Raw genomic sequence first — 20,385 nt, forward strand, 5'->3', positions numbered from 1 at the left:
ATTCAACAAACATTTTTTTTTTGCTCAGAAATTTGGGGGGCCAAGTAAAACCACTAGCTAGGGGAACCCTGCCATAGACTGTTCTCTCTGCTTCCTTATGGCAAGCGGTACCGGTGCATCAAGTCTGACACCAACAGGATCCTGAACAGCTTCTATCCCCATGCCATAACTAAACAGCTAAATACAGTATCTAACAAAATGGCTACACAGACTATCTGAGTTGACCTTTGTATTTTATTCTTATTTTTGCACTGACTCTATGCACACTCACAGGGCCCTACACACTACACTCACTGATACTCCAACACACATACAAACACTCACTGATTTGCTCACACACACACATACAAACACTCACTGATACTCCAACACACATACAAACACTCACTGATTTGCTCACACACACATACAAACACTCACTGATACTCCAACACACATACAAACACTCACTGATACTCCAACACACATACAAAACACTCACTGATACTCCAACACACATACAAACACTCACGGATACTCCAACACACATACAAACACTCACGGATACTCCAACACACATACAAACACACACTGATACTCCAACACACATACAAACACTCACTGATACTCCAACACACATACAAACACACACTGATACTCCAACACACATTCAAACACACACTGATACTCTAACACACATACAAACACACACTGATACTCCAACACACATACAAACACACACTGATACTCCAACACACATACAAACACTCACTGATACTCCAACACACACACATAATATGCGCTTACAGTGGCTTTGGAAAGTATTCAGACCTCTTGACTTTTTCCACATTTTGTTACGTTACAGCTTTATTCTAAAATTGATTATATTGATTTTTCACCTAATCAATCTACACACAATACCCCATAATGACAAAGCAAAACTAGTTTTGGGGAAATGTTTGCAAATCACATTTACATAAGTATTCAGACCCTTTACTAAGTACTTTGTTGAAGCACCTTTGGCAGCGATTACAGCCTCGAGTCTTCTTGGGTAGTGCATGTTATAAAGGGAAAAGGGTGCTTTTTTGGACGCAGCCCATATCTGATTATTTGTGTTAATTCCCCTCTTCTCTCTGCCTCTCTTACTACAGGTGGACAAAGTACCAGAGATGGAGGGTAAAATGGATCTACCAACTCCGCCATTTTGCCTTTCCCCAAAACCTGAGACAGTGAATGGCTACACCCTGGTCACAGACTCCCCTGGGCTACCCAGGGGCGGGGGTGTGGTTGGGCTACACATTATGGATCGGCCCACCACCCCTCAACCTGAGTCCCCCATAGTCCTGAATGGGTACAGGGCAGAGGAGAGAGAGAAGGAGGAGAGGTGGGAGGTAGAGGAGGAGATGAGGAGGGGAGAGGAGGAGATAGGGGGCGGTCAGGATGTGAGTTTCCAGAGCCTTCTGAGGAGGTCGAGGGAGTATGTGGAGAGAGAGCAGGCCCAGAGGGGGTCAAAGGTCATCGGTAGGGTCACTTCAACCACCCCGCCTGTGGAGAGCCTGTCTGACAAGGAGAACGAGAGCCGCAGTCCTCTGGGAGAGATGAAACCTGAACAGGGGTACAGCCTGCGCCACAGTCCGCTAAACCCACCTCAGACCCAGGCCCACATCCAGCACCAGAGTCAGTATCCTGCCCAAGCTCAAGCCCAGTACCAGGCTGTGTGTGACCCATATGACTCTCGGTTTAGCTGCCTCTCGTCTGGCCTACCCGACCCTTACGCCCTCCTGCCCAGCCCTGAAACCAGCATGAGTCCCCGCCCCCACCGTCGCCGACCACGTCCAGTGTCCACTGGTAACATCATGATCTCCTTCCCCATTGGCTCGGCCGACCTCATCCCCAGAGGGCTAGTGGGGAGGCACCAGGAGAGCGCTGTTGTCATGGCGACAGGGGTGATGAGGTCACCGGAACGGGGGTCAGGCATCAGTGACGATAGCAGTAGTCGTCGTGGCAGCCAGTGTGGCACCAGCCCGGTCCAGGAGAAGAGCTGCAGCCCAGTCAGTACCTCCGGAACTGGTTCACATGGGCATCATGATGTCATCAGCTCCGGGTTTCGCCGGCGCTGCCACACCCTAGACAGCCAGCTCCACTCCTCCCATTCTGCCTCAGGACCTGGCATGGACCGCAGCCAGGAGAGGCTCCCGCGCTTAATGGGGGGAGTGCCTCGTATGGCCCCAAGCCGTAGGAGCCCCGCTGTCCCCCTGAATCAGTCCTATGAGGTGGAGAACCCCTCGGCCACGCTGCTAAGGCCCCACGTGAGACCCTTGACCCCTGACCTCTCTCCTTGCCAGATGAGGCTGGAGCCTGAGGGGCCTCAGGGGCCCCATAATGGACGGATCGCACCCAGCTCTTCTCTAGAGGAGCAGGACAGTAAGACAGGTGAGAGAGAGAGAGAGAGAGAGAGATCGTTGTAACGTAGTGTGTATGATATAAGAGAGTGTTATGAAGAAAACTATACAGGGCAGTCTGTACTCTGTGATTCATTTGTCTTGAATGTAAAGTCCACTACTTTTCGTGCAATTATTGAAAATAATTTTGTGTGTGTGTGCGTTCATGTGTGTGTGTGTGGTATGTGCGCTTGTATGTGTACGACCGTCTGTGCATTTGTGTCTTTTTTCTTTTTTTGTGTGTGTGTGTGTGTGTGTGTGTGTGTGTTTCAGAGGAGACCCAGCGACGTGTGAGTGCTCTGGAGGAGATGCAGAGGCGTCTGGAGGAGGAGCATGCCCTGCAGGTGTCTCTTCTCATGGCTAAACAAGAGAGAGAACAACAGCGCCTCTGTCAGGTCAGGACATGGAACCATGGCATGTTGACCCTGCTCAATGTATCAAAAGCCACATTTGTCACTATTCTTCCACAACTATCAGCCTTCCTTCCTAGTTTGTGATATTATATATAGTATATGCAGACAGAATGTTACACAGAGAATTAAACTTTAAAGCTACAGTCTGGGATTTGGGAAGCTATTTCTTGGATGTCAAGGCCTGTCAGTCCTTGCATCTAGAGCTCTGTCTAGTATGAATTTGAGAGGGGTTACATTTCCCTAGCCCCACCCCTCAGCTGTATCCCAAAACAAGTGTTTTTGAATCCCAGAATGTGGCTTTAAGTTCCATAAGTTTGAATATGTTAGCATTTGCAAAGTGTTTTGTTTGGCTGCTGTAGAGAAGTGACTGTTCAATCCTCAAGACTACACATCCGTCACGGGACAACGCTTCTGTGTGTGTGTGTGTGTGTGTGTGTGTGTGTGTGTGTGTGTGTGTGTGTGTGTGTGTGTGTGTGTGTGTGTGTGTGTGTGTGTGTGTGTGTGTGTGTGTATGTGTGTTTCTCTGTGTCTTTATTAGGAGCTGGATGAGAAGGGGAAGAGGCTGAGAGAGCAGGGGTGTGGCCGGCTCCTGAGTGGGGACGGTGGTGGCCTCAGCCCTTCCTGCCCTGGCCTTAGCCCCACCCTGAGTGCTACTGATAGGTCACCTAGACACAGTGTACACAGCATGGGTAGGTGGACTGTGGCATGGAAGAATAACTCACACACACAAACCATTACCTTAGTAGATGTCATTGGGTTGAAGCATTGGGAAATATAACTATTTTTTCTATTACTACACTGCTCAAAAAAATAAAGGGAACACTAAAATAACACATCCTAGATCTGAATGAATGAAATAATCTTATTAAATACTTTTTTCTTTACATAGTTGAATGTGCTGACAACAAAATCACACAAAAATAATAAATGGAAATCCAATTTATCAACCCATGGAGGTCTGGATTTGGAGTCACACTCAAAATTAAAGTGGAAAACCACACTACAGGCTGATCCAACTTTGATGTAATGTCCTTAAAACAAGTCAAAATGAGGCCCAGTAGTGTGTGTGGCCTCCACGTGCCTGTATGACCTCCCTACAACGCCTGGGCATGCTCCTGATGAGGTGGCAGATGGTCTCCTGAGGGATCTCCTCCCAGACCTGGACTAAAGCATCCGCCAACTCCTGGACAGTCTGTGGTGCAACGTGGCGTTGGTGGATGGAGCGAGACATGATGTCCCAGATGTGCTCAATTGGATTCAGGTCTGGGGAGCGGGCGGGCCAGTCCATAGCATCAATGCCTTCCTCTTGCAGGAACTGCTGACACACTCCAGCCACATGAGGTCTAGCATTGTCTTGCATTAGGAGGAACCCAGGGCCAACCGCACCAGCATATGGTCTCACAAGGGGTCTGAGGATCTCATCTCGGTACCTAATGGCAGTCAGGCTACCTCTGGCGAGCACATGGAGGGCTGTGCGGCCCCTCAAAGAAATGCCACCCCACACCATGACTGACCCACCGCCAAACCGGTCATGCTGGAGGATGTTGCAGGCAACAGAACGTTCTCCACGGCGTCTCCAGACTCTGTCACGTCTGTCACATGTGCTCAGTGTGAACCTGCTTTCATCTGTGAAGAGCACAGAGCGCCAGTGGCGAATTTGCCAATCTTGGTGTTCTCTGGCAAATGCCAAACGTCCTGCACGGTGTTGGGCTGTAAGCACAACCCCCACATGTGGACGTCGGGCCCTCATACCACCCTCATGGAGTCTGTTTCTGACTGTTTGAGCAGACACATGCACATTTGTGGCCTGCTGGAGGTCATTTTGCAGGGCTCTGGCAGTGCTCCTCCTGCTCCTCCTTGCACAAAGGCGGAGGTAGCGGTCCTGCTGCTGGGTTGTTGCCCTCCTACGGCCTCCTCCATGTCTCCTGACGTACTGTCCTGTCTCCTGGTAGCGCCTCCATGCTCTGGACACTACGCTGACAGACACAGCAAACCTTGCCACAGCTCGCATTGATGTGCCATCCTGGATGAGCTGCACTAACTGAGCCACTTGTGTGGGTTGTAGACTCCGTCTCATGCTACCACTAGAGTGAAAGCACCGCCAGCATTCAAAAGTGACCGAAACATCAGCCAGGAACCATAGGAACTGAGAAGTGGTCTGTGGTCACCACCTGCAGAACCACTCCTTTATTGGGGGTGTCTTGCTAATTGCCTATAATTTCCACCTGTTGTCTATTCCATTTGCACAACAGCATGTGAAATTTATTGTCAATCAGTGTTGCTTCCTAAGTGGACAGTTTGATTTCACAGAAGTGTGATTGACTTGGAGTTACATTGTGTTGTTTAAGTGTTCCCTTTATTTTTTTGAGCAGTGTATTTGAAATAAGGAGGTGCTTTACAAAACCCTTACGGCGTTTTAGTCTTTTACCTCAGCTTGTACATTTCTTTTGTCTTTTAATTCTCATCTTCATATTGTATTGTCTTTTTTATGTGCAAATTCATCAATAAAATACCAACCGAACTGTTGACACAATAAATGCACATACTATAACAATGGTTCCCCCGTAGGTCTCAGAAAGGTAAAGCCATCTTGGTAACGTGATTTGTTCATTGCCTATTTACCTGTTTCTGTGTGAATGTAATGTGTAAAAGATTTATTTCCCCTCTCTCTCTCTCCAGGTTTCTCCTCTCCACTGAGCTCCAGTGCTCCCTCTCCCTCCATGCAGCCTCCTGTCTACCTGTGGGGGCCCACCTGGGGGGCCAGCAAGCCCCGGGGAAGGCTCAGTCAGGTGCTTGTGTGTGTTTGTGTGTGTGCGTGTGCTTCTACATATGTGTGTGGTTTCCAACTGTTGGTGCTCCCTCTTGTGTCTCCATTTCCAGAATCTTGTTCGATGTATATGTGTGTTTCATTGTATTATATTAAATATATTGTATGATAAAACAATCTTCTCTTGACTGAGTGTAAGTTGATTTCCATGTGTCTATTCCTGCACTATGCTACTGCTCCTCACTCAGGTTGTGACAGTTGAACAGCAGAGGGCGCTGTGTCGTCTGGAAGCCATCAGTTGTGGGTTCCTCACCCGCAGACTGCTCCAGACAGAGAAGGTGAAACAGCTGCGCCAGACCGTTCAGGTGAGAGCACTCTTATATCTGCATACAGAAACACACTTGTATACACAGTGTAGATGTATATACTACTATATAGTGTAGGTATGTAGGGGAATAGCAACTGAATCATAATGGAACTGAAACACAGTCATATTGGATCACAGTCATTTAAATTGTATAATTTTTAAGTCTGTGTGTGTGCATGGTTTTAGGACACACAAGAGTTCATCCGCTCGTTCCAGACTGAAGCTCCACAGAAGAGAGGTTCCATATCAGCACAGGACCTGTCTCTGCAGGAGAGAGTCAGGGCACAGGTAACACTCAGAGAGAGAGAGAGAGAGAGAGACAAACACACACACACACACACACACACACACAGAAAGTGGAACCGGATGAGTATGAGTATTGATTATATTGTGTGTGTGTCTCCTCCTTCAGTTGCGTGCGGCTCGATATGACGTCCATGACATCTTCTTTGAGATGCCCCTGGAGGAGAGGCTGGCTCTGCTGCAGCTGGACAGAGAGGTCCGCACAGAGAAGAAGCTACGAGAAATGGTAACCTGACTGGACGTTTCACCTTTCAATCACAGACTTAGACCAACCACAACACACTGGGTGGGACTTTTAACTGTCAGGCACACAAATAGGCCAATCATAACAGAAGGACTTAAACCTTATCACTCTCACAGTAAAAAAAATCACAAAAACAAGTGTAAAATCCCTTGACAAAACATTATTTCACTTTTTGAAGCAGAGCCTAGACCCTAAGGCCGCAGCCTGGCAGAGACAAATGAAGAGTTTATTTCCAAAACGCTATATCTACCAATTTTTCATATTTTGTGTTTTTTCGCAAGAAATTATTACTTTTAGGTACCTTCATGATTTTTAATTCATAGATTTTTAAGTGTGTATTAAAATGTGTTTTTTTGCAAAACACTATATATCCATTGTTTAACTGGAATGCAATGTTCGTATACTGTATATTTGACTGTGACTAGCTATCTTAAGATGAAGGCACTAACTATAATTCACTCTGGATAAAAGCATCTGCTAAATGACTAAAATGTCAAATGTAGATGTTTCACATACAGATCTCATATTGATTCATAAATGTTTTTAAATATGGATGTCACAAATGTATTTCTTTCTTTATAAAAAAATGTTATTTGTTACATTTGGTTGTGTAATACCTGAGAGTGAGGCGGATATTTTTTTATTTAACCTTTATTTAACTAGGCAAGACAGTTAAGAACAAATTCTTACTTACAATGACGGCCTAAGAACAGTGGGTTAACTGCCTTGTTCAGGGGCAGAATGACAGATTTTACCTTGTCAGCTCGGGGATTCGATCTAGTAACCTTTGTCTCTAACCACTAGGCTACCTGTCTCTAACCACTAGGCTACCTGCTGCCCCAAATAGTGTTTTGAAAAAAACAACATTATTATTTTTCTCTGAAATGAAACCATCAAGTGAGATTTCAAACAAATACATGTCTGTCATTAAATGCCATGATTAGATAGTGAAAAAACACACCAATCTCTTTCATAATTTCTTTAAACAATGAACATTTCTCAAAATGGATGTATAGCGTTTTGGAAAGAAAATCTTCAAATGAAAACGTCCGATTTCATCTATCAAAAGTAGAGGTTAGTTCAACTTTTGATATTCAAAAACATACGTAAAAGACGCTCCTTCCTCTCTGTTGTCCGTCAACGTATGAGCTCCATGGAAAAACCTTAATCTCTGTCTGACCCTGGCCTAATACTTACTGACCCTGGCCTAAAACATACTTACCCTGGCCTAAAACATACTGACCCTGGCCTAAAACATACTGACCCTGGCCTAAAACATACTGACCCTGGCTAAAACATACTGACCCTGGCTAAAACATACTGACCCTGGCCTAATATATACTGACCCTGGCTAAAACATACTGACCCTGGCTAAAACATACTGAGCCTGGCTAAAACATACTGACCCTGGCCTAATACTTACTGACCCTGGCCTAAAACATACTGACCCTGGCTAAAACATACTGACCCTGGCCTAAAACATACTGACCCTGGCCTAATACTTACTGACCCTGGCCTAAAACATACTGACCCTGGCCTAAAACATACTGACCCTGGCCTAAAACATACTGACCCTGGCCTAAAACATACTGACCCTGGCTAAAACATACTGACCCTGGCCTAATATATACTGACCCTGGCTAAAACATACTGACCCTGGCTAAAACATACTGAGCCTGGCTAAAACATACTGACCCTGGCCTAATATATACTGACCCTGGCTAAAACATACTGACCCTGGCTAAAACATACTGACCCTGGCTTAAAACTTACTGACCCTGGCCTAAAACTTACTGACCCTGGCTTAAAACATACTGACCCTGGCCTAAAACATACTGACCCTGACTTAAAACTTAAATGACCCTGGCCTAAAACATACTGTCCATGATTCTGATGTGTAACTGTATCTGACTGTGTGTGTGTGTGTGTGTGTGTGTGTGTGTGTGTGTGTGTGTGTGTGTGTGTGTGTGTGTGTGTGTGTGTGCGTGCGTGCGTGCGTGCGTGCGTGCGTGTGTTCGATAGGAGAAAGCCAGGACTCCTAATGACAGGGTGCTGTCTGCTGCCACACAGAGGTCACTGGACAGGAAGAAGAGGTGAGGGGGTGGAGTCCTGTGAGACGGGTTAGATGATGGCTCTGTAATCAAACCAGATGCCTTATCTGAATTTGTACCAGGAGATCAGACTATGATAAAATATCACAAATATATTTATTTGGCTGACATTATTGAGATAAAAGCATAATTATTCTGATGTGTATCGTTCTGTTCTCTCAGGGTGGGTGAGTCTCCAGGACAAGCCAGGAAAGTACAGAAGAAGCCAAAGAGCCCTCCCACTAACAGGTACAGTAGAGAACAGTGCTGCCCCCTACTGACTGCACATAAGTGGCTCTTACTGTCTCCTATACTTCACATCTCTTACTGTCTCCTATATTTCACATATCTTACTGTCTCCTATACTTCCCATCTCTGACTGTCTCCTATACTTCACATCTCTGACTGTCTCCTATACTTCACATCTCTTACTGTCTCCTATATTTCACATCTCTTACTGTCTCCTATAATTCACATCTCTGACTGTCTCCTATACTTCACATCTCTTACTGTCTCCTATATTTCACATCTCTTACTGTCTCCTATACTTCCCATCTCTTACTGTCTCCTATACTTCACATCTCTGACTATCTCCTATACTTCACATCTCTTACTGTCTCCTATACTTCACATCTCTTACTGTCTCCTATACTTCACATCTCTTACTGTCTCCTATACTTGACATCTCTTACTGTCTCCTATACTTCACATCTCTTACTGTCTCCTATACTTCACATCTCTTACTGTCTCCTATACTTCACATCTCTGACTGTCTCCTATACTTCACATCTCTTACTGTCTCCTATACTTCACATCTCTTACTGTCTCCTATACTTCACATCTCTTACTGTCTCCTATACTTCACATCTCTGACTGTCTCCTATACTTCACATCTCTTACTGTCTCCTATACTTCACATCTCTTACTGTCTCCTATACTTCACATCTCTTACTGTCTCCTATACCTTCTAATAAAGCTGTACATATGAAATATTAATCCTCCAGATAGGGGAAAGTGTTCTAGGTGTCAGTACAGGTCAGTGGTATGCTATCTATGTGCCCTTTCTGTCTTTCTCTCCTCATCACTCTCTCTCCCCCTCAGGATCCTGAAGCCAAGTCAGGGTCAGAACGCCTCAGTCCCAGGTCAGCTAAACCGACAGGGGTGAATACAGTCTCCAACATTTCTCTACTTCTCCCCCTCTCTTTCTTTCTCTGCCCTTCTTCTTTAATTCCTTAACGCATACAAAATAAATAATACAACTATAATTTATAATGAATAAAAATCACCCCATCTCTCCCCCCTCTGTCTGTCAATCTAAGTCTGTCTGTCAGGAGCTGGTACAGAAATACCCCTGAGGACAGAGTGAGACGCTCAGACAGCCTGAAGAAGCAGAACTCCCTGGGATAACTGGTTCCTCCCTCAGTCCCTCTATGACCCCTCACTCCCTGACCTCTGGGCCTTCTATCAGCCCCATGTTCCACTATGGTTCGACCACCACCATTGCTACTAGTCCCTCTAACCTCCCTCTGATGGTTCAGTCCAGTGCTCTCTGCCCAAAGTCCAGTGCTATCTAGCTAACAATACATTTGGTAGGGTGTGTACCCTACCAAATGTATTGTTACTATAGTTACATAGATTTTTCTACTATTACAAACTTATGAACAGTTCATGTATTCCTTAGGTTTGAATGCTGCTGTGCACTCTTGTGCCAAGATAATTAATGCATTAATGCTGCTAGATAGCTATATTTGCTGCTTAACTTGCAAAGACTTTGTAGCTGGAGGCCTTCTGTAGTGGATATGTAGTAGGGACACGGACTCATAAAGAAGCTTGACAAAAGTAAAGGAAGTAGATTCCGTTAGAGGTATGGATTGTCTTCTGACAGGTGGCTTCATTCCTCCTCTCATTTATTAAATTACATTTTTTTTTTACCTTTATTTAACTAGGCAAGTCGGTTAAGAACAAATTCTTATTGACGGCCTACCCCGGCCAAACCCGGACGACGCTGGGCCAATTGTGCGCCACCCTTTGGGACTCCCAATCACGGCCGGATGGGATGCAGCCTGGATAACCTCAACATAGTCGTCAACATAGACGTGGCGCTATCTAACGTAAGACAATGAGAGGTTTGTGAAATGTTAAACACACTGGCGGCCTTTCCAGACACAGACACACCTCAGAGATAGATAGAGATCATTGTGTGATTACCTAGCTTTAACCCTGCTATAGTAGCCATCACCCTCTGTTGGTAGTCACAGATAGTTGCCATGTAAAAAAAGGTATTTTAAACATACAGTATTTATTTCTTATATAGTTTTTGAGTTAAATCGCTCTCTTCAACTCTCTGCTCTGTGTGAAGTCTGGAACATTTCAAATTGGTTTGTGTGTGATGTGTGCAATTTTAAAATATCAATATGTTTTGCTGCAAAACGTCACGGCCAAATGAAAATGTACAGTTGAATGTACTATTGTCTTATTTTACACTGTACCAAGAGAAACATGCTTTGGTTTCAGATGGTCTGTTTACCCGGCATGTTTGAGCTGTAGTTGACAGACAAACCTATGTCTCTGGAGAGTATTTAAAATATCCCATACAGAAATGTAGCTGCCTTTCACAAACAAACATGACTGAGATTTTTAGAATATCTGAAAGCTGCCAGGGTATATGAGGATTTACAGAGAAAACATTTAACAATGAAAACAAAAGTAACTCACCACTGTTCAGTAGCTATAACATCCTTATCTCAAAGCAGTCTTCTTGTAGCCTGGCTGACGCACAGGCCCACATGGTACACAGTGAGAGGAGAGCTTGTGGTACATACAAACGCATTAGCCAGGCAAGTCTTCTTTCCCCACCTAGGGGCTGATGTATCCCACCTAGGGGCTGATGTATACCACCTAGGGGCTGATGTATACCACCTAGGGCAATCCTGGGTGGGATACAGCATACACTAAGGTGTTATTAATGTGTCATTCTGTGAAAGAGTTGGATACTGACCCTGAGTCAGTTGCTAAGGGGATTTGTATATTAATAACTGGTGTAACTATGTCTCTGCTTAAACAGCCCTACACCACCATACATGGCCTTTTGTAGCAGTGACAGATTTCTGGTGTTGTTATTGACTGGCTTTAATTAATTTAATTAGCAATTTGTGTATTGAATACAAAAAATGTTGTAATTTTTTTTACTGTTTACAGCCTGTGCTTGATGTATTTATTTCCGAATTACCAATGATATTAAATATTGATATTTGAATGTCTGTGTTGTATTCATGTAAGTGAATAAATTCAGTGGTAGTAATTTTTATTGCGGGAAAAATCATGACATTTCAAACTGAGATAGCGATGACATTGAGTGATCAGAAATGAATGATCAACAGAAAACACACCATGCTGTTGTAGAGTCCAGTAATATAGTACAGACTAAAGAGATGTATTATTAAGTTAACATCTACAATATAAAATGTCATACATTGTTACAAATCACACAAAGATACAGTATCTATACATATTCATGTAAAAGGACTACAGTATTTATGTAAAAAATACAAAACAATTCCAGTAGAACCGTTTTAAACATTTCTCAAATCCAGTTCATGGACCAGCACAGGGCTCTTTGTTGCTGACAGGTGACTGGTAAGCGATTCCTCAGGCCTGAGAACGATGGGCTTTCCAGTACAAATTAGTTTGAGAAATATTGCTCTATAACAAAGTTTACATTCTAAGTGACAAAAGTACATCTCTTAACATGGAGTATAGCAAATATACAAGATTAATAACATGCTGATCCAAACATTTATCATTATCCAGTATATATATATTTTTTTTTAACCTTTATTTAACTAGGCAATTCAGTTAAGAACAAATTCTTATTTTCAATGATGGCCTAGGAAAATTGGGTTAACTGCCATGTTCAGGGGCAGAACGACAGATTTGTACCTTGTCAGCTCAGGGATTCAAACTTGCAACCTTTCAGTTGCAAGTCCAACGCTCTAACCACTAGGCTACGGTGCCGAGTTACTGGGCTCCCGAGTGACGCAAGCGGTCTAAGGCACTGCATCTCAGTGCAAGAGGGGTCACTACAGTCCCTGGTTTGAATCCAGGCTGTATCACATCTGACCGTGATTGGGAGTCCCATAGGGCGGCACACAATTGGCCCAGCGTCATCCGGGTTTGGCCGGGGTAGGCCATCATTGTAAATAAGAATTGATTCTTAACTGACTTGCCTAGTTAAATAAAGGTAAAAAATATAAAACTCCTACCCATAACCTTTACAATACTAATATTAAACATACAGGCATTGTACTGTTGGGTTAGTTAAGGGTGCATATCAAATAGGCTATGACAGAGAAGAGAAAATACATTGAGACAAAAAACATTATTATGATTATCTAATTAGCCTGCAAATCCCAGATTGACTGATTTTAGACAGGCTTTTCTTGATCAGGCAGTTGTTGTTGCATTGGTGCTGCTGGGCAGTTTCCCATAGCACTTCATCTCTTCATATTCCTCAGAGACATCTGCAAAGAAGCATTGACATAAGCTTAAATGTTCACCATGTAACATTTGGTACCAGGTATTTAATTGTGCCTAATTATTTGAGGTACAGTAAGTACCACAAAAGTATTGGTTGCTAGTTTCTTAGTTAAAACACAAGATAAGTACCAGCTTAAACTGGGCTGTAGAAAGTATATAGTTTGACAAGTAGTATAGTATGAATCTGGAATTGGGAGTTTTGCCTCTACACAACATGCAGTTAAATGTTTTGTCATGATGGTTATATTCAGCACTCCACCATATTCCAAACAAGGCCTGACCCGTGTAGTGTATACTGGGACCAGATCTTCAGTGGGTAGGCCATCTCTGTCAAGAACAGTTGAATGTGCAGGCGTTTTTAGGCCTTCCTCACTGATTGGTCCACATATGTGTCACCTCTGAGGTTAGTCTAGATGAAAACCAAGATACTTGGTTGTTGTTAGCACTGGTACTTCCTGTCCCCCTAGGATGAGTGGTGCAGGTTGTCGAGGGTCTCTTGAAAAACATATCCGAATTTCCACAGACTCTTATTCAGTAGCATGTTGTTGGATGTGGCCACTCTTCCAATTGCTTTGTCTCCAAGACCATTGAAATGTCCTCTTGGATACTGATTAGTGGTATGGCTTGGGACAGCTCTACAACATCTGCATACCCAGTGTCCAGAGTGGACACTGGATATGCAGGTGGACATGTGAAGGAGAAACAGATAGCACATTTATGCCCCTCACCCTATCGCCCTCTGCCTTCTTCCTGTGGTATAGCTGTGGAGCCAGGCTTTTCACCTTGGGCACAGTTCAATGTCAGACAGATGTTTCAGGAGCTTTGCATGATCTACTCGATCAAAGGCATTGGATATCTCAGCAAGTAACTCTCACCATTGTTGGTTTTCTGGAGTCTGTAGCTGTCAGCCAGGAGTGTGTGGCTTTCATAAGGGCAGTAGTAGTGCTGGACTTTGGAAGGTAGGCATACTGATTCGTGCACTCAGAGGACTGTTGGCATGAGTTCTTTCATGATAAAGCATGAAGTTAAGGCATGAAGTTAGAGAAATGGGCTTCCAGTCACTCGTTGTACCTGGGTTTGAAACTTTAGTTATGGGACACACATTGTCAGTCTTCCAGGCAGCAGGAACAGTCCCCTGCCAGTAGGAGGTTTTAACTATGTGTGTGATGATGGACTAGATGTTCTACATGCTCTTTTAGTAGCCAGGCTGGACTGACATAAGGCCCACAAACTCTTGTCAGAGTTTGCTTTATCTGGTCAATGCTGCACAGCTCAACCTGCCTTGTAGGCATGGGAAGGTGGCAAGATATATGGTGCTTGTCCAAGCCTCAGCAAAGAAGCCATTAAAAACATCAGCCACATTGTCGTTTTCAACTCCCTTGACCTGAATTCTCCCTGCTGATGTTTTCTTTCGTCCCAGTCCTCTGTTGAGTTTTTCCTCTTTGGGTCCTGGATTTAAAAAATGTTGTAGTTTTTCTTTGCTTTCTTGATAAGCATTTGCACGGCGTTTCTGTAGTTTCTCCATTTCATTGTTTTCCTTCATCTGTTGAAAGTCTTCTGTCTTTTCCGGATGCAGCCTTTATTTGTTCAGTCATCCAGGGCTTGTCCAGTGTTGTTGTTTTCTTATTTCTGATTGGCATGCATACATTAAGAGCAGTTTGAATGCAGGAGAACGTCTCCACCTTTGCATCAATGCTCTCCACCTTGTACAGTATATGGCAGACCAGTCGGTACAAGGCCTCCTTTCTTTTTCTGGTTTACCAGACGTACCCTTTTTCGTGGCACATCGCTTCTCCCTCCTGATGTTGTGTATGGGGAGAACAGCAGACATTTGTGATCACTAGAGCCGAGAGGAGCAAGTACAGTCAGTGGGGGTGTTGCAGTGATACGGCAGATTTATAATGATCACATCTAGGATGGAGTCCCCTCAAGTCTTGTCTTTCAGGATCTTGATGGGCAGGTAATTCAAGTCTCCACACAGGCTGATTCCCATTTGGGGAGAGGACATCCTGATCACATCGATGGTGTTTATGAGATAATCCAGTGTTCTGCTGAAGTGTTTTCTCAATTGCCCATGATGGATGTAAGAGTAGAGTTGAAACTGAGCTGGGGAGTGGTTTAGGACGAAGCTGAAGCCACATACACTCAAACTCTTCTTTCTCTAGGTCAGTTCTTCTCTTTGTCTGCTTACTGTGATTCACATACAGTGCCTTCGGAAAGTATTCAGACTTTCCCTTGACTTTTTCCACATTTTGTTACGTTACAGCCTTATTCTAAAATGTATTAAAGCGTTTTTCCCTCATCAATCTACACACAATACCCCATAATGACAAAGCAAAAACAGGCTTTTATAAATGTTTGTTCAATTATAAAAAACTGAAATATCACATTTACGTTAGTATTCAGACCCTTTACTCAGTACTTTGTTGAAGCACCTTTGGCAGCGATTACAGCCTTGAGTCTTCTTGGGTATGACGCTACAAGCTTGGCACACCTGTATTTGGGGAGTTTCTCTCATTCTTCTCTGCAGATCTTCTTAAGCTCTGTCAGGTTGCATAGGGAGCATTGCTGCACAGATATTTTCAGGTCTCTCCAGAGATGTTAGATCGGGTTCAAGTCCGGCCTTTGGCTGGGCCACTCAAGAACATTCAGAGACTTGATCCGAAGCCACTCCTGCGTCGTCTTGGCTGTGTGCTTAGGGTCGTTGCCCTGTTGGAAGGTGAACCTTCACCCCATTCTGAGGTCCTGAGTGCTCTGGAGCAGGTTTTCATCAAGGATCTCTCTGTACTTTACTCCGTTCATCTTTCCCTCGATCCTTACTAGTCTCCCAGTCCCTGACGCTGAAAAACATCCCCACAGCATGATGCTGCCAGCACCATGCTTCACTATAGGGATGGTGCCAGGTTTCCTCCAGACGTGACACTTGGCATTCAGGCCAAAGAGTTCAATCTTGATTTCATCAGACCAGAGAATCTTGTTTCTCATGGTCTGAGAGTCTTTAGGTGCCTTTTGGCAAACTCGAAGTGGGCTGTCATGTGCCGTTTACTGAGGAGTGGCTTCCGTCTGCCACTCTACCATCAAGGCCTGATTGGTGGAGTGCTGCAGAGATGGTTGTCCTTCTGGAAGGTTTTCCCATCTCCACAGAGGAACTCTGGAGCTCTGTCAGTGACCATCGGGTTCTTGGTCACCTCCCTGACCAAGGCCCTTCTCCCCCGATTGCTCAGTTTGGCCGGACGGCCAGCTCTAGAAAGAGTCTTGGTGGTTCTAAACTTCTTCCATTTAAGAATGATGGAGACCACTGTGTTCTTGGGGACCTTCAATGCTGCAGAAATGTTTTGTTACCCTTCCCCAGATCTGTGCCTCGACACAATCCTGTCTATGCTGTATGGACAATTCCTTTGACCTTATGGCTTGGTTTTTGCTCTGACATGCACTGTCAACTGTGGGACCTTATGTAGACAGGTGTGTGCCTTTTTCAAATCATGTCCAATCAATTTAATTTACCACAGTGGACTACCATCAAGTTGTAGAAACATCTCAAGGATGATCAATGGAAACAGGATGCACCTGAGCTCAATTTTGAGTCTCATAGCAAATGATCTGAATACTTATGTAAATAAGGTATTTCAGTTTTTTATTTTTAATACATCTGCAGCAATTTCTAAAAACCTGTTTTCGCTTCATCATTATGGGGTATTGTGTGTATATTGCTGAGGACAAAAATGTATTTAATCAATTTTAACTGTAACAAAATGTGGAAAAGGTCAAGGGGTCTAAATACTTTCCGAAGGACCCGCCTCCTCCTCTCATCCCCTCTGGACCTGTCATTTCTTAACAGTTGATAGTCTTGTAGGAAAAGAGATTTATCTGGGATATTTTTTCCAATGTCTGCATTTACTGATTTAAGAAGCAGTTCAAATGAATCCGCTTTGTTGACCATTGATATCAATGGTCTTGAATTGTTAGAGTTTGGTTGGCTGACTGAACAATTAAGCAATAATGCCCAAGGGGGTGTGGAATATTGGCCAATATACCACAGATTAGGGCTGTTGTTATGCACAATGCAATTTGGAGTGTCTGGATACAGCTACGGACTGTGGCCAATATGGGGTGGCAGGTAGCCTAGTGGTTAGAGCATTGGGCCTGTAACTGAAAGGTTGCTGGATCGAATCCCCGAGCTGACAAGGTAAAAATCTGTCATTCTGCCCCTGAGCAAGGCAGTTAACCCACTGTTCCCCGGGTGCCGTGGATGTTGATTAAGGCAGCCCCCCCACACCTCTCTGATTCAGAGGGGTTGGGATAAACGGGGAAGATACATTTCAGTTGAAGGCATTCAGTTGTACAACTGATGAGGTATCCCCCTTTCACATACCAAAACCCCTGGTTACTAACACAAATAGAACAGTAAGCAAGTATGTTGTGTCATACCTGTAGTCTGAAATACACACTGTTGAAATGCTTTTTCAGCCAATCAGCATCCAGGACCCAAACTACATGGTTTATAATCCTGTATATGGTTGTTATATACCACAATGGTCTCTTCCCTTTACCTGGGACGAGCAAGCTGTCAGGCGTCTTGAGTGACTGGCTCATGGATTCTTATAGTTCATGCTCCAGCTCCTCCACAATATGTTTCTGATTTAGGACAGAAAGGTTTTAGGTAACGCATTATTTTATGGTACACATAATAGCAGTTCATAAGAACATATCTAAGTCAGTGAAGACTCAGTGAAGAGTCATCATTCAACAATTATATATTGGGGAGATTGGGAATGGCAGCACCAACACACCTGGCATCCTGTGACCAAAAGGTCTTCACACTGGGGCAGTGCCACGTCATATGCATGTAGGTTCCAATATTTCACTGACCAATTAAGACCAAAAAGCTCCATGGGACTCACACTTATGGAGTCCTATGGAGTCAACCACTCCCACTCCACCCACTCACTGAGTTGTTAGGTAGCCAGAATACAAGTGGATGTTTTGTATCCAATCTATACTACTAGAAGCCCTCTGTAAACTAATGGGAATAGTTACGGTATGGAATACATATCTTAAAGACTACAAACAAAATACAGATTGGGAAAGAGTCTAGAACAATATCCCAATATACTCCCGAAATTAGAATAGTCAACTAATACACTACAAATTCATTCACAGATTGTATTTGACTCCACGGAAACGCTCCCAATTGCTCCTATTCCAAATTGTCTGTTGTGTTCTCAAAGAAATATTGGAACCTATATTGAGTTTGAGTTTATTTTATTTTTACAGGGACAGTGCACATTAATCAACGTTTCAGTAAAAGTGCCGGTTTTAGCCAGCCGGCTAATTTTCAACCGCAGTCCCTGCGGTTGAATATGATGTGGGACTCCCCCAGTGTGAAAACCTTTTGGTCACAGTTTGCCAGGTCTGTGTCGAGCATAGTTGGTGCTGCCATCTCCCCAATATATTATTATTGAATGATGACTTTTCATTGACTCTCACAGTACCCCAGAAATGAGTATGGTTGCCTGGACTGACTGCGGCAAAAATAATGTTGGCGACCAGATGGAAACCTCCACATAAGCTCAGCATAACTCAGTAGCTACAACACTTCCTTGACGTCCTTTCACTAGAGCTCTCCATGGCTTGTGTGAACAGCGCCAAGGAAACAACATTAGATACACTCAATAGAGCAGACGAAAATGTAAAAAGCGTATTATGAGTTAATGTAATGTAATCATGTTTGAATGTATCAATTGTATTTTTTATATCTGTATCGAATATTGATGTATGCAGGCTGATTCTATTCATGTGTGCCTTGGTCCCACAAACAATTTTACAAACATAAGATGAGTTACCCATGATGTTTTGTTTTACGCATAGATATGTCCACAACACGAGCCCATGCGGGGGAGGGAGGGATAGGAATGGGTCGCACCTACTGAGAAGGGGAGATGGGACAGACAGGACAAATAACTGTTGTTTAATGTTTTTTTGTTTCTTTATATATGTACTTTTGGAATATTATTGCCTGTCTGCGATCATCTGAACCCCTCACAGAAAAAACAAACAATATGAAGTTGGTCGCAAAAGATAGGCTACAAAGTCAAAATTGGCTATCTAAGGGGAAATCGCTCAGTTCTGCCTCCAGGACAAAACTCATGACAATAATCATCAACCTGTATTTTTTCCTTTACTTTGCTGGTTCCAGAAACTCCCTTAAAAAAAAATTGTAGACACCTGCTCTAAAATCAAGGGCATCTCAAGGACAATCAGTGCATTTCAAGTTCAATCGTGGAGGCCCACAGGACTGATGGTTTTCATTACTTCCTTCAGACCTGGAAACCTAGTTTAAGGAACTCTTGCCAATCAATGATATCAATTGAAAGAAAGGGCCGTTCCTGCAGGCTGTTGGAATAGCCATGCTGCTAATGCTGTCTCATATCCTGGACACAAACTCAGAAAATCCTAAGAATCAACTCAACAGTATCAACTCCTATACAACTGAACGTCTTACGTGACTAAGGATGCTATAGATGGACCTTCGTATTTGTCACTGAATGGTCAAATAAAGGGGGATGTAAACCTTCATTTCATTGAGGAGATCCAGCATCTCTTTCTTGGCCTTGTGGAACATTTCTCCCATAGATTTCTTCAAGTGATTCCTCAGTTCCTTTCACATACTCTCCAGGCTGTCTGTTCCCGTATACTGTACCGCCCCTAAAATACAGACAGCACATTTCACAACCAAGGTTTGCTACTGAAATACTGCTAAGCAAATTGTTATCTCAAATGTTATGCCAATCCTAGGTCAAAGTTTCTGTGCGCTATAGAACATTACTAAATATCAATCTCAAAACCTACTTTCATAGCATGGGCGCATTGTGTCACTGATTGACTTTGGGAGAATGTTGTAGATTTCTTTCTTCCTCTCACAGATGTCCCTCTTTAGTTTTGCCTTCAATTTGGTTTCCTATCAGACAGAAAATATTATTCAACAACATTGTCATTAACTGTATTTGGATTCTCTTAACTAATAAATATAATAATAATATTAATAATATCAATCATCATAACATCACACTAGAAACATAACTGCAATTTGACAAGCTTTGCTTGATGCTCTGGGGGGAAAGGATCAGATGACAAATTGAGGGCCAATAAATATACTGTATTCATGCGGTGGCCATTATTTATTGACTAACGTTCATTTTCTGAAGGAGTAGAAAGTGCTCCATTTAAAACACAACAAAATCATAC

The 20,385-nt window shown here is 43.6% G+C and overlaps 1 protein-coding gene and 1 long non-coding RNA gene across 2 annotated transcripts in view; one reads left to right on the forward strand and one right to left on the reverse strand.

Moving 5' to 3' along the window:
• The first annotated feature begins 1,382 nt into the window (after window positions 1–1,382).
• LOC115197989 (centriolar coiled-coil protein of 110 kDa) lies at window positions 1,383–11,864 on the forward strand. The gene is made up of 11 exons (XM_029759670.1): window positions 1,383–2,412; window positions 2,694–2,815; window positions 3,372–3,522; window positions 5,513–5,622; window positions 5,849–5,965; window positions 6,154–6,255; window positions 6,380–6,496; window positions 8,537–8,607; window positions 8,788–8,853; window positions 9,706–9,765; window positions 9,924–11,864. The coding sequence occupies exons 1-11, from the start codon at window positions 1,383–1,385 to the stop codon at window positions 10,009–10,011; spliced, it is 2,034 nt and encodes a 677-aa protein (XP_029615530.1). The 3' UTR covers window positions 10,012–11,864.
• Window positions 11,865–13,113: 1,249 nt separating this feature from the next.
• Window positions 13,114–20,385, reverse strand: part of LOC115206292 (uncharacterized) — a 38,262-nt gene continuing 30,990 nt past the window's right edge. The window contains exons 4-8 of the long non-coding RNA XR_003880771.1: window positions 19,990–20,098; window positions 19,712–19,845; window positions 18,984–19,066; window positions 17,691–17,775; window positions 13,114–13,124 (exon numbers count right to left, since the gene is read on the reverse strand). This is a non-coding gene — a long non-coding RNA (uncharacterized LOC115206292). The remainder of the gene's footprint in view (window positions 13,125–17,690; window positions 17,776–18,983; window positions 19,067–19,711; window positions 19,846–19,989; window positions 20,099–20,385) is intronic.

The sequence above is a fragment of the Salmo trutta genome, chromosome 1 (genome assembly GCF_901001165.1).
Source record: "Salmo trutta chromosome 1, fSalTru1.1, whole genome shotgun sequence".
Classification (NCBI taxonomy): Eukaryota; Metazoa; Chordata; class Actinopteri; order Salmoniformes; family Salmonidae; genus Salmo; species Salmo trutta.

Excerpts from the sequence above, each read along its gene's own strand:
- LOC115197989 (XM_029759670.1), top strand. The coding sequence starts at position 1,383 with ATGAGGAGGGGAGAGGAGGAGATAGGGGGCGGTCAGGATGTGAGTTTC. Across the intron at positions 3,523-5,512 it reads ACACAGTGTACACAGCATGG|GTTTCTCCTCTCCACTGAGC; the intron begins GTAGGTGGACTG and ends CTCTCTCTCCAG. Across the intron at positions 5,623-5,848 it reads CCCGGGGAAGGCTCAGTCAG|GTTGTGACAGTTGAACAGCA; the intron begins GTGCTTGTGTGT and ends CTCCTCACTCAG.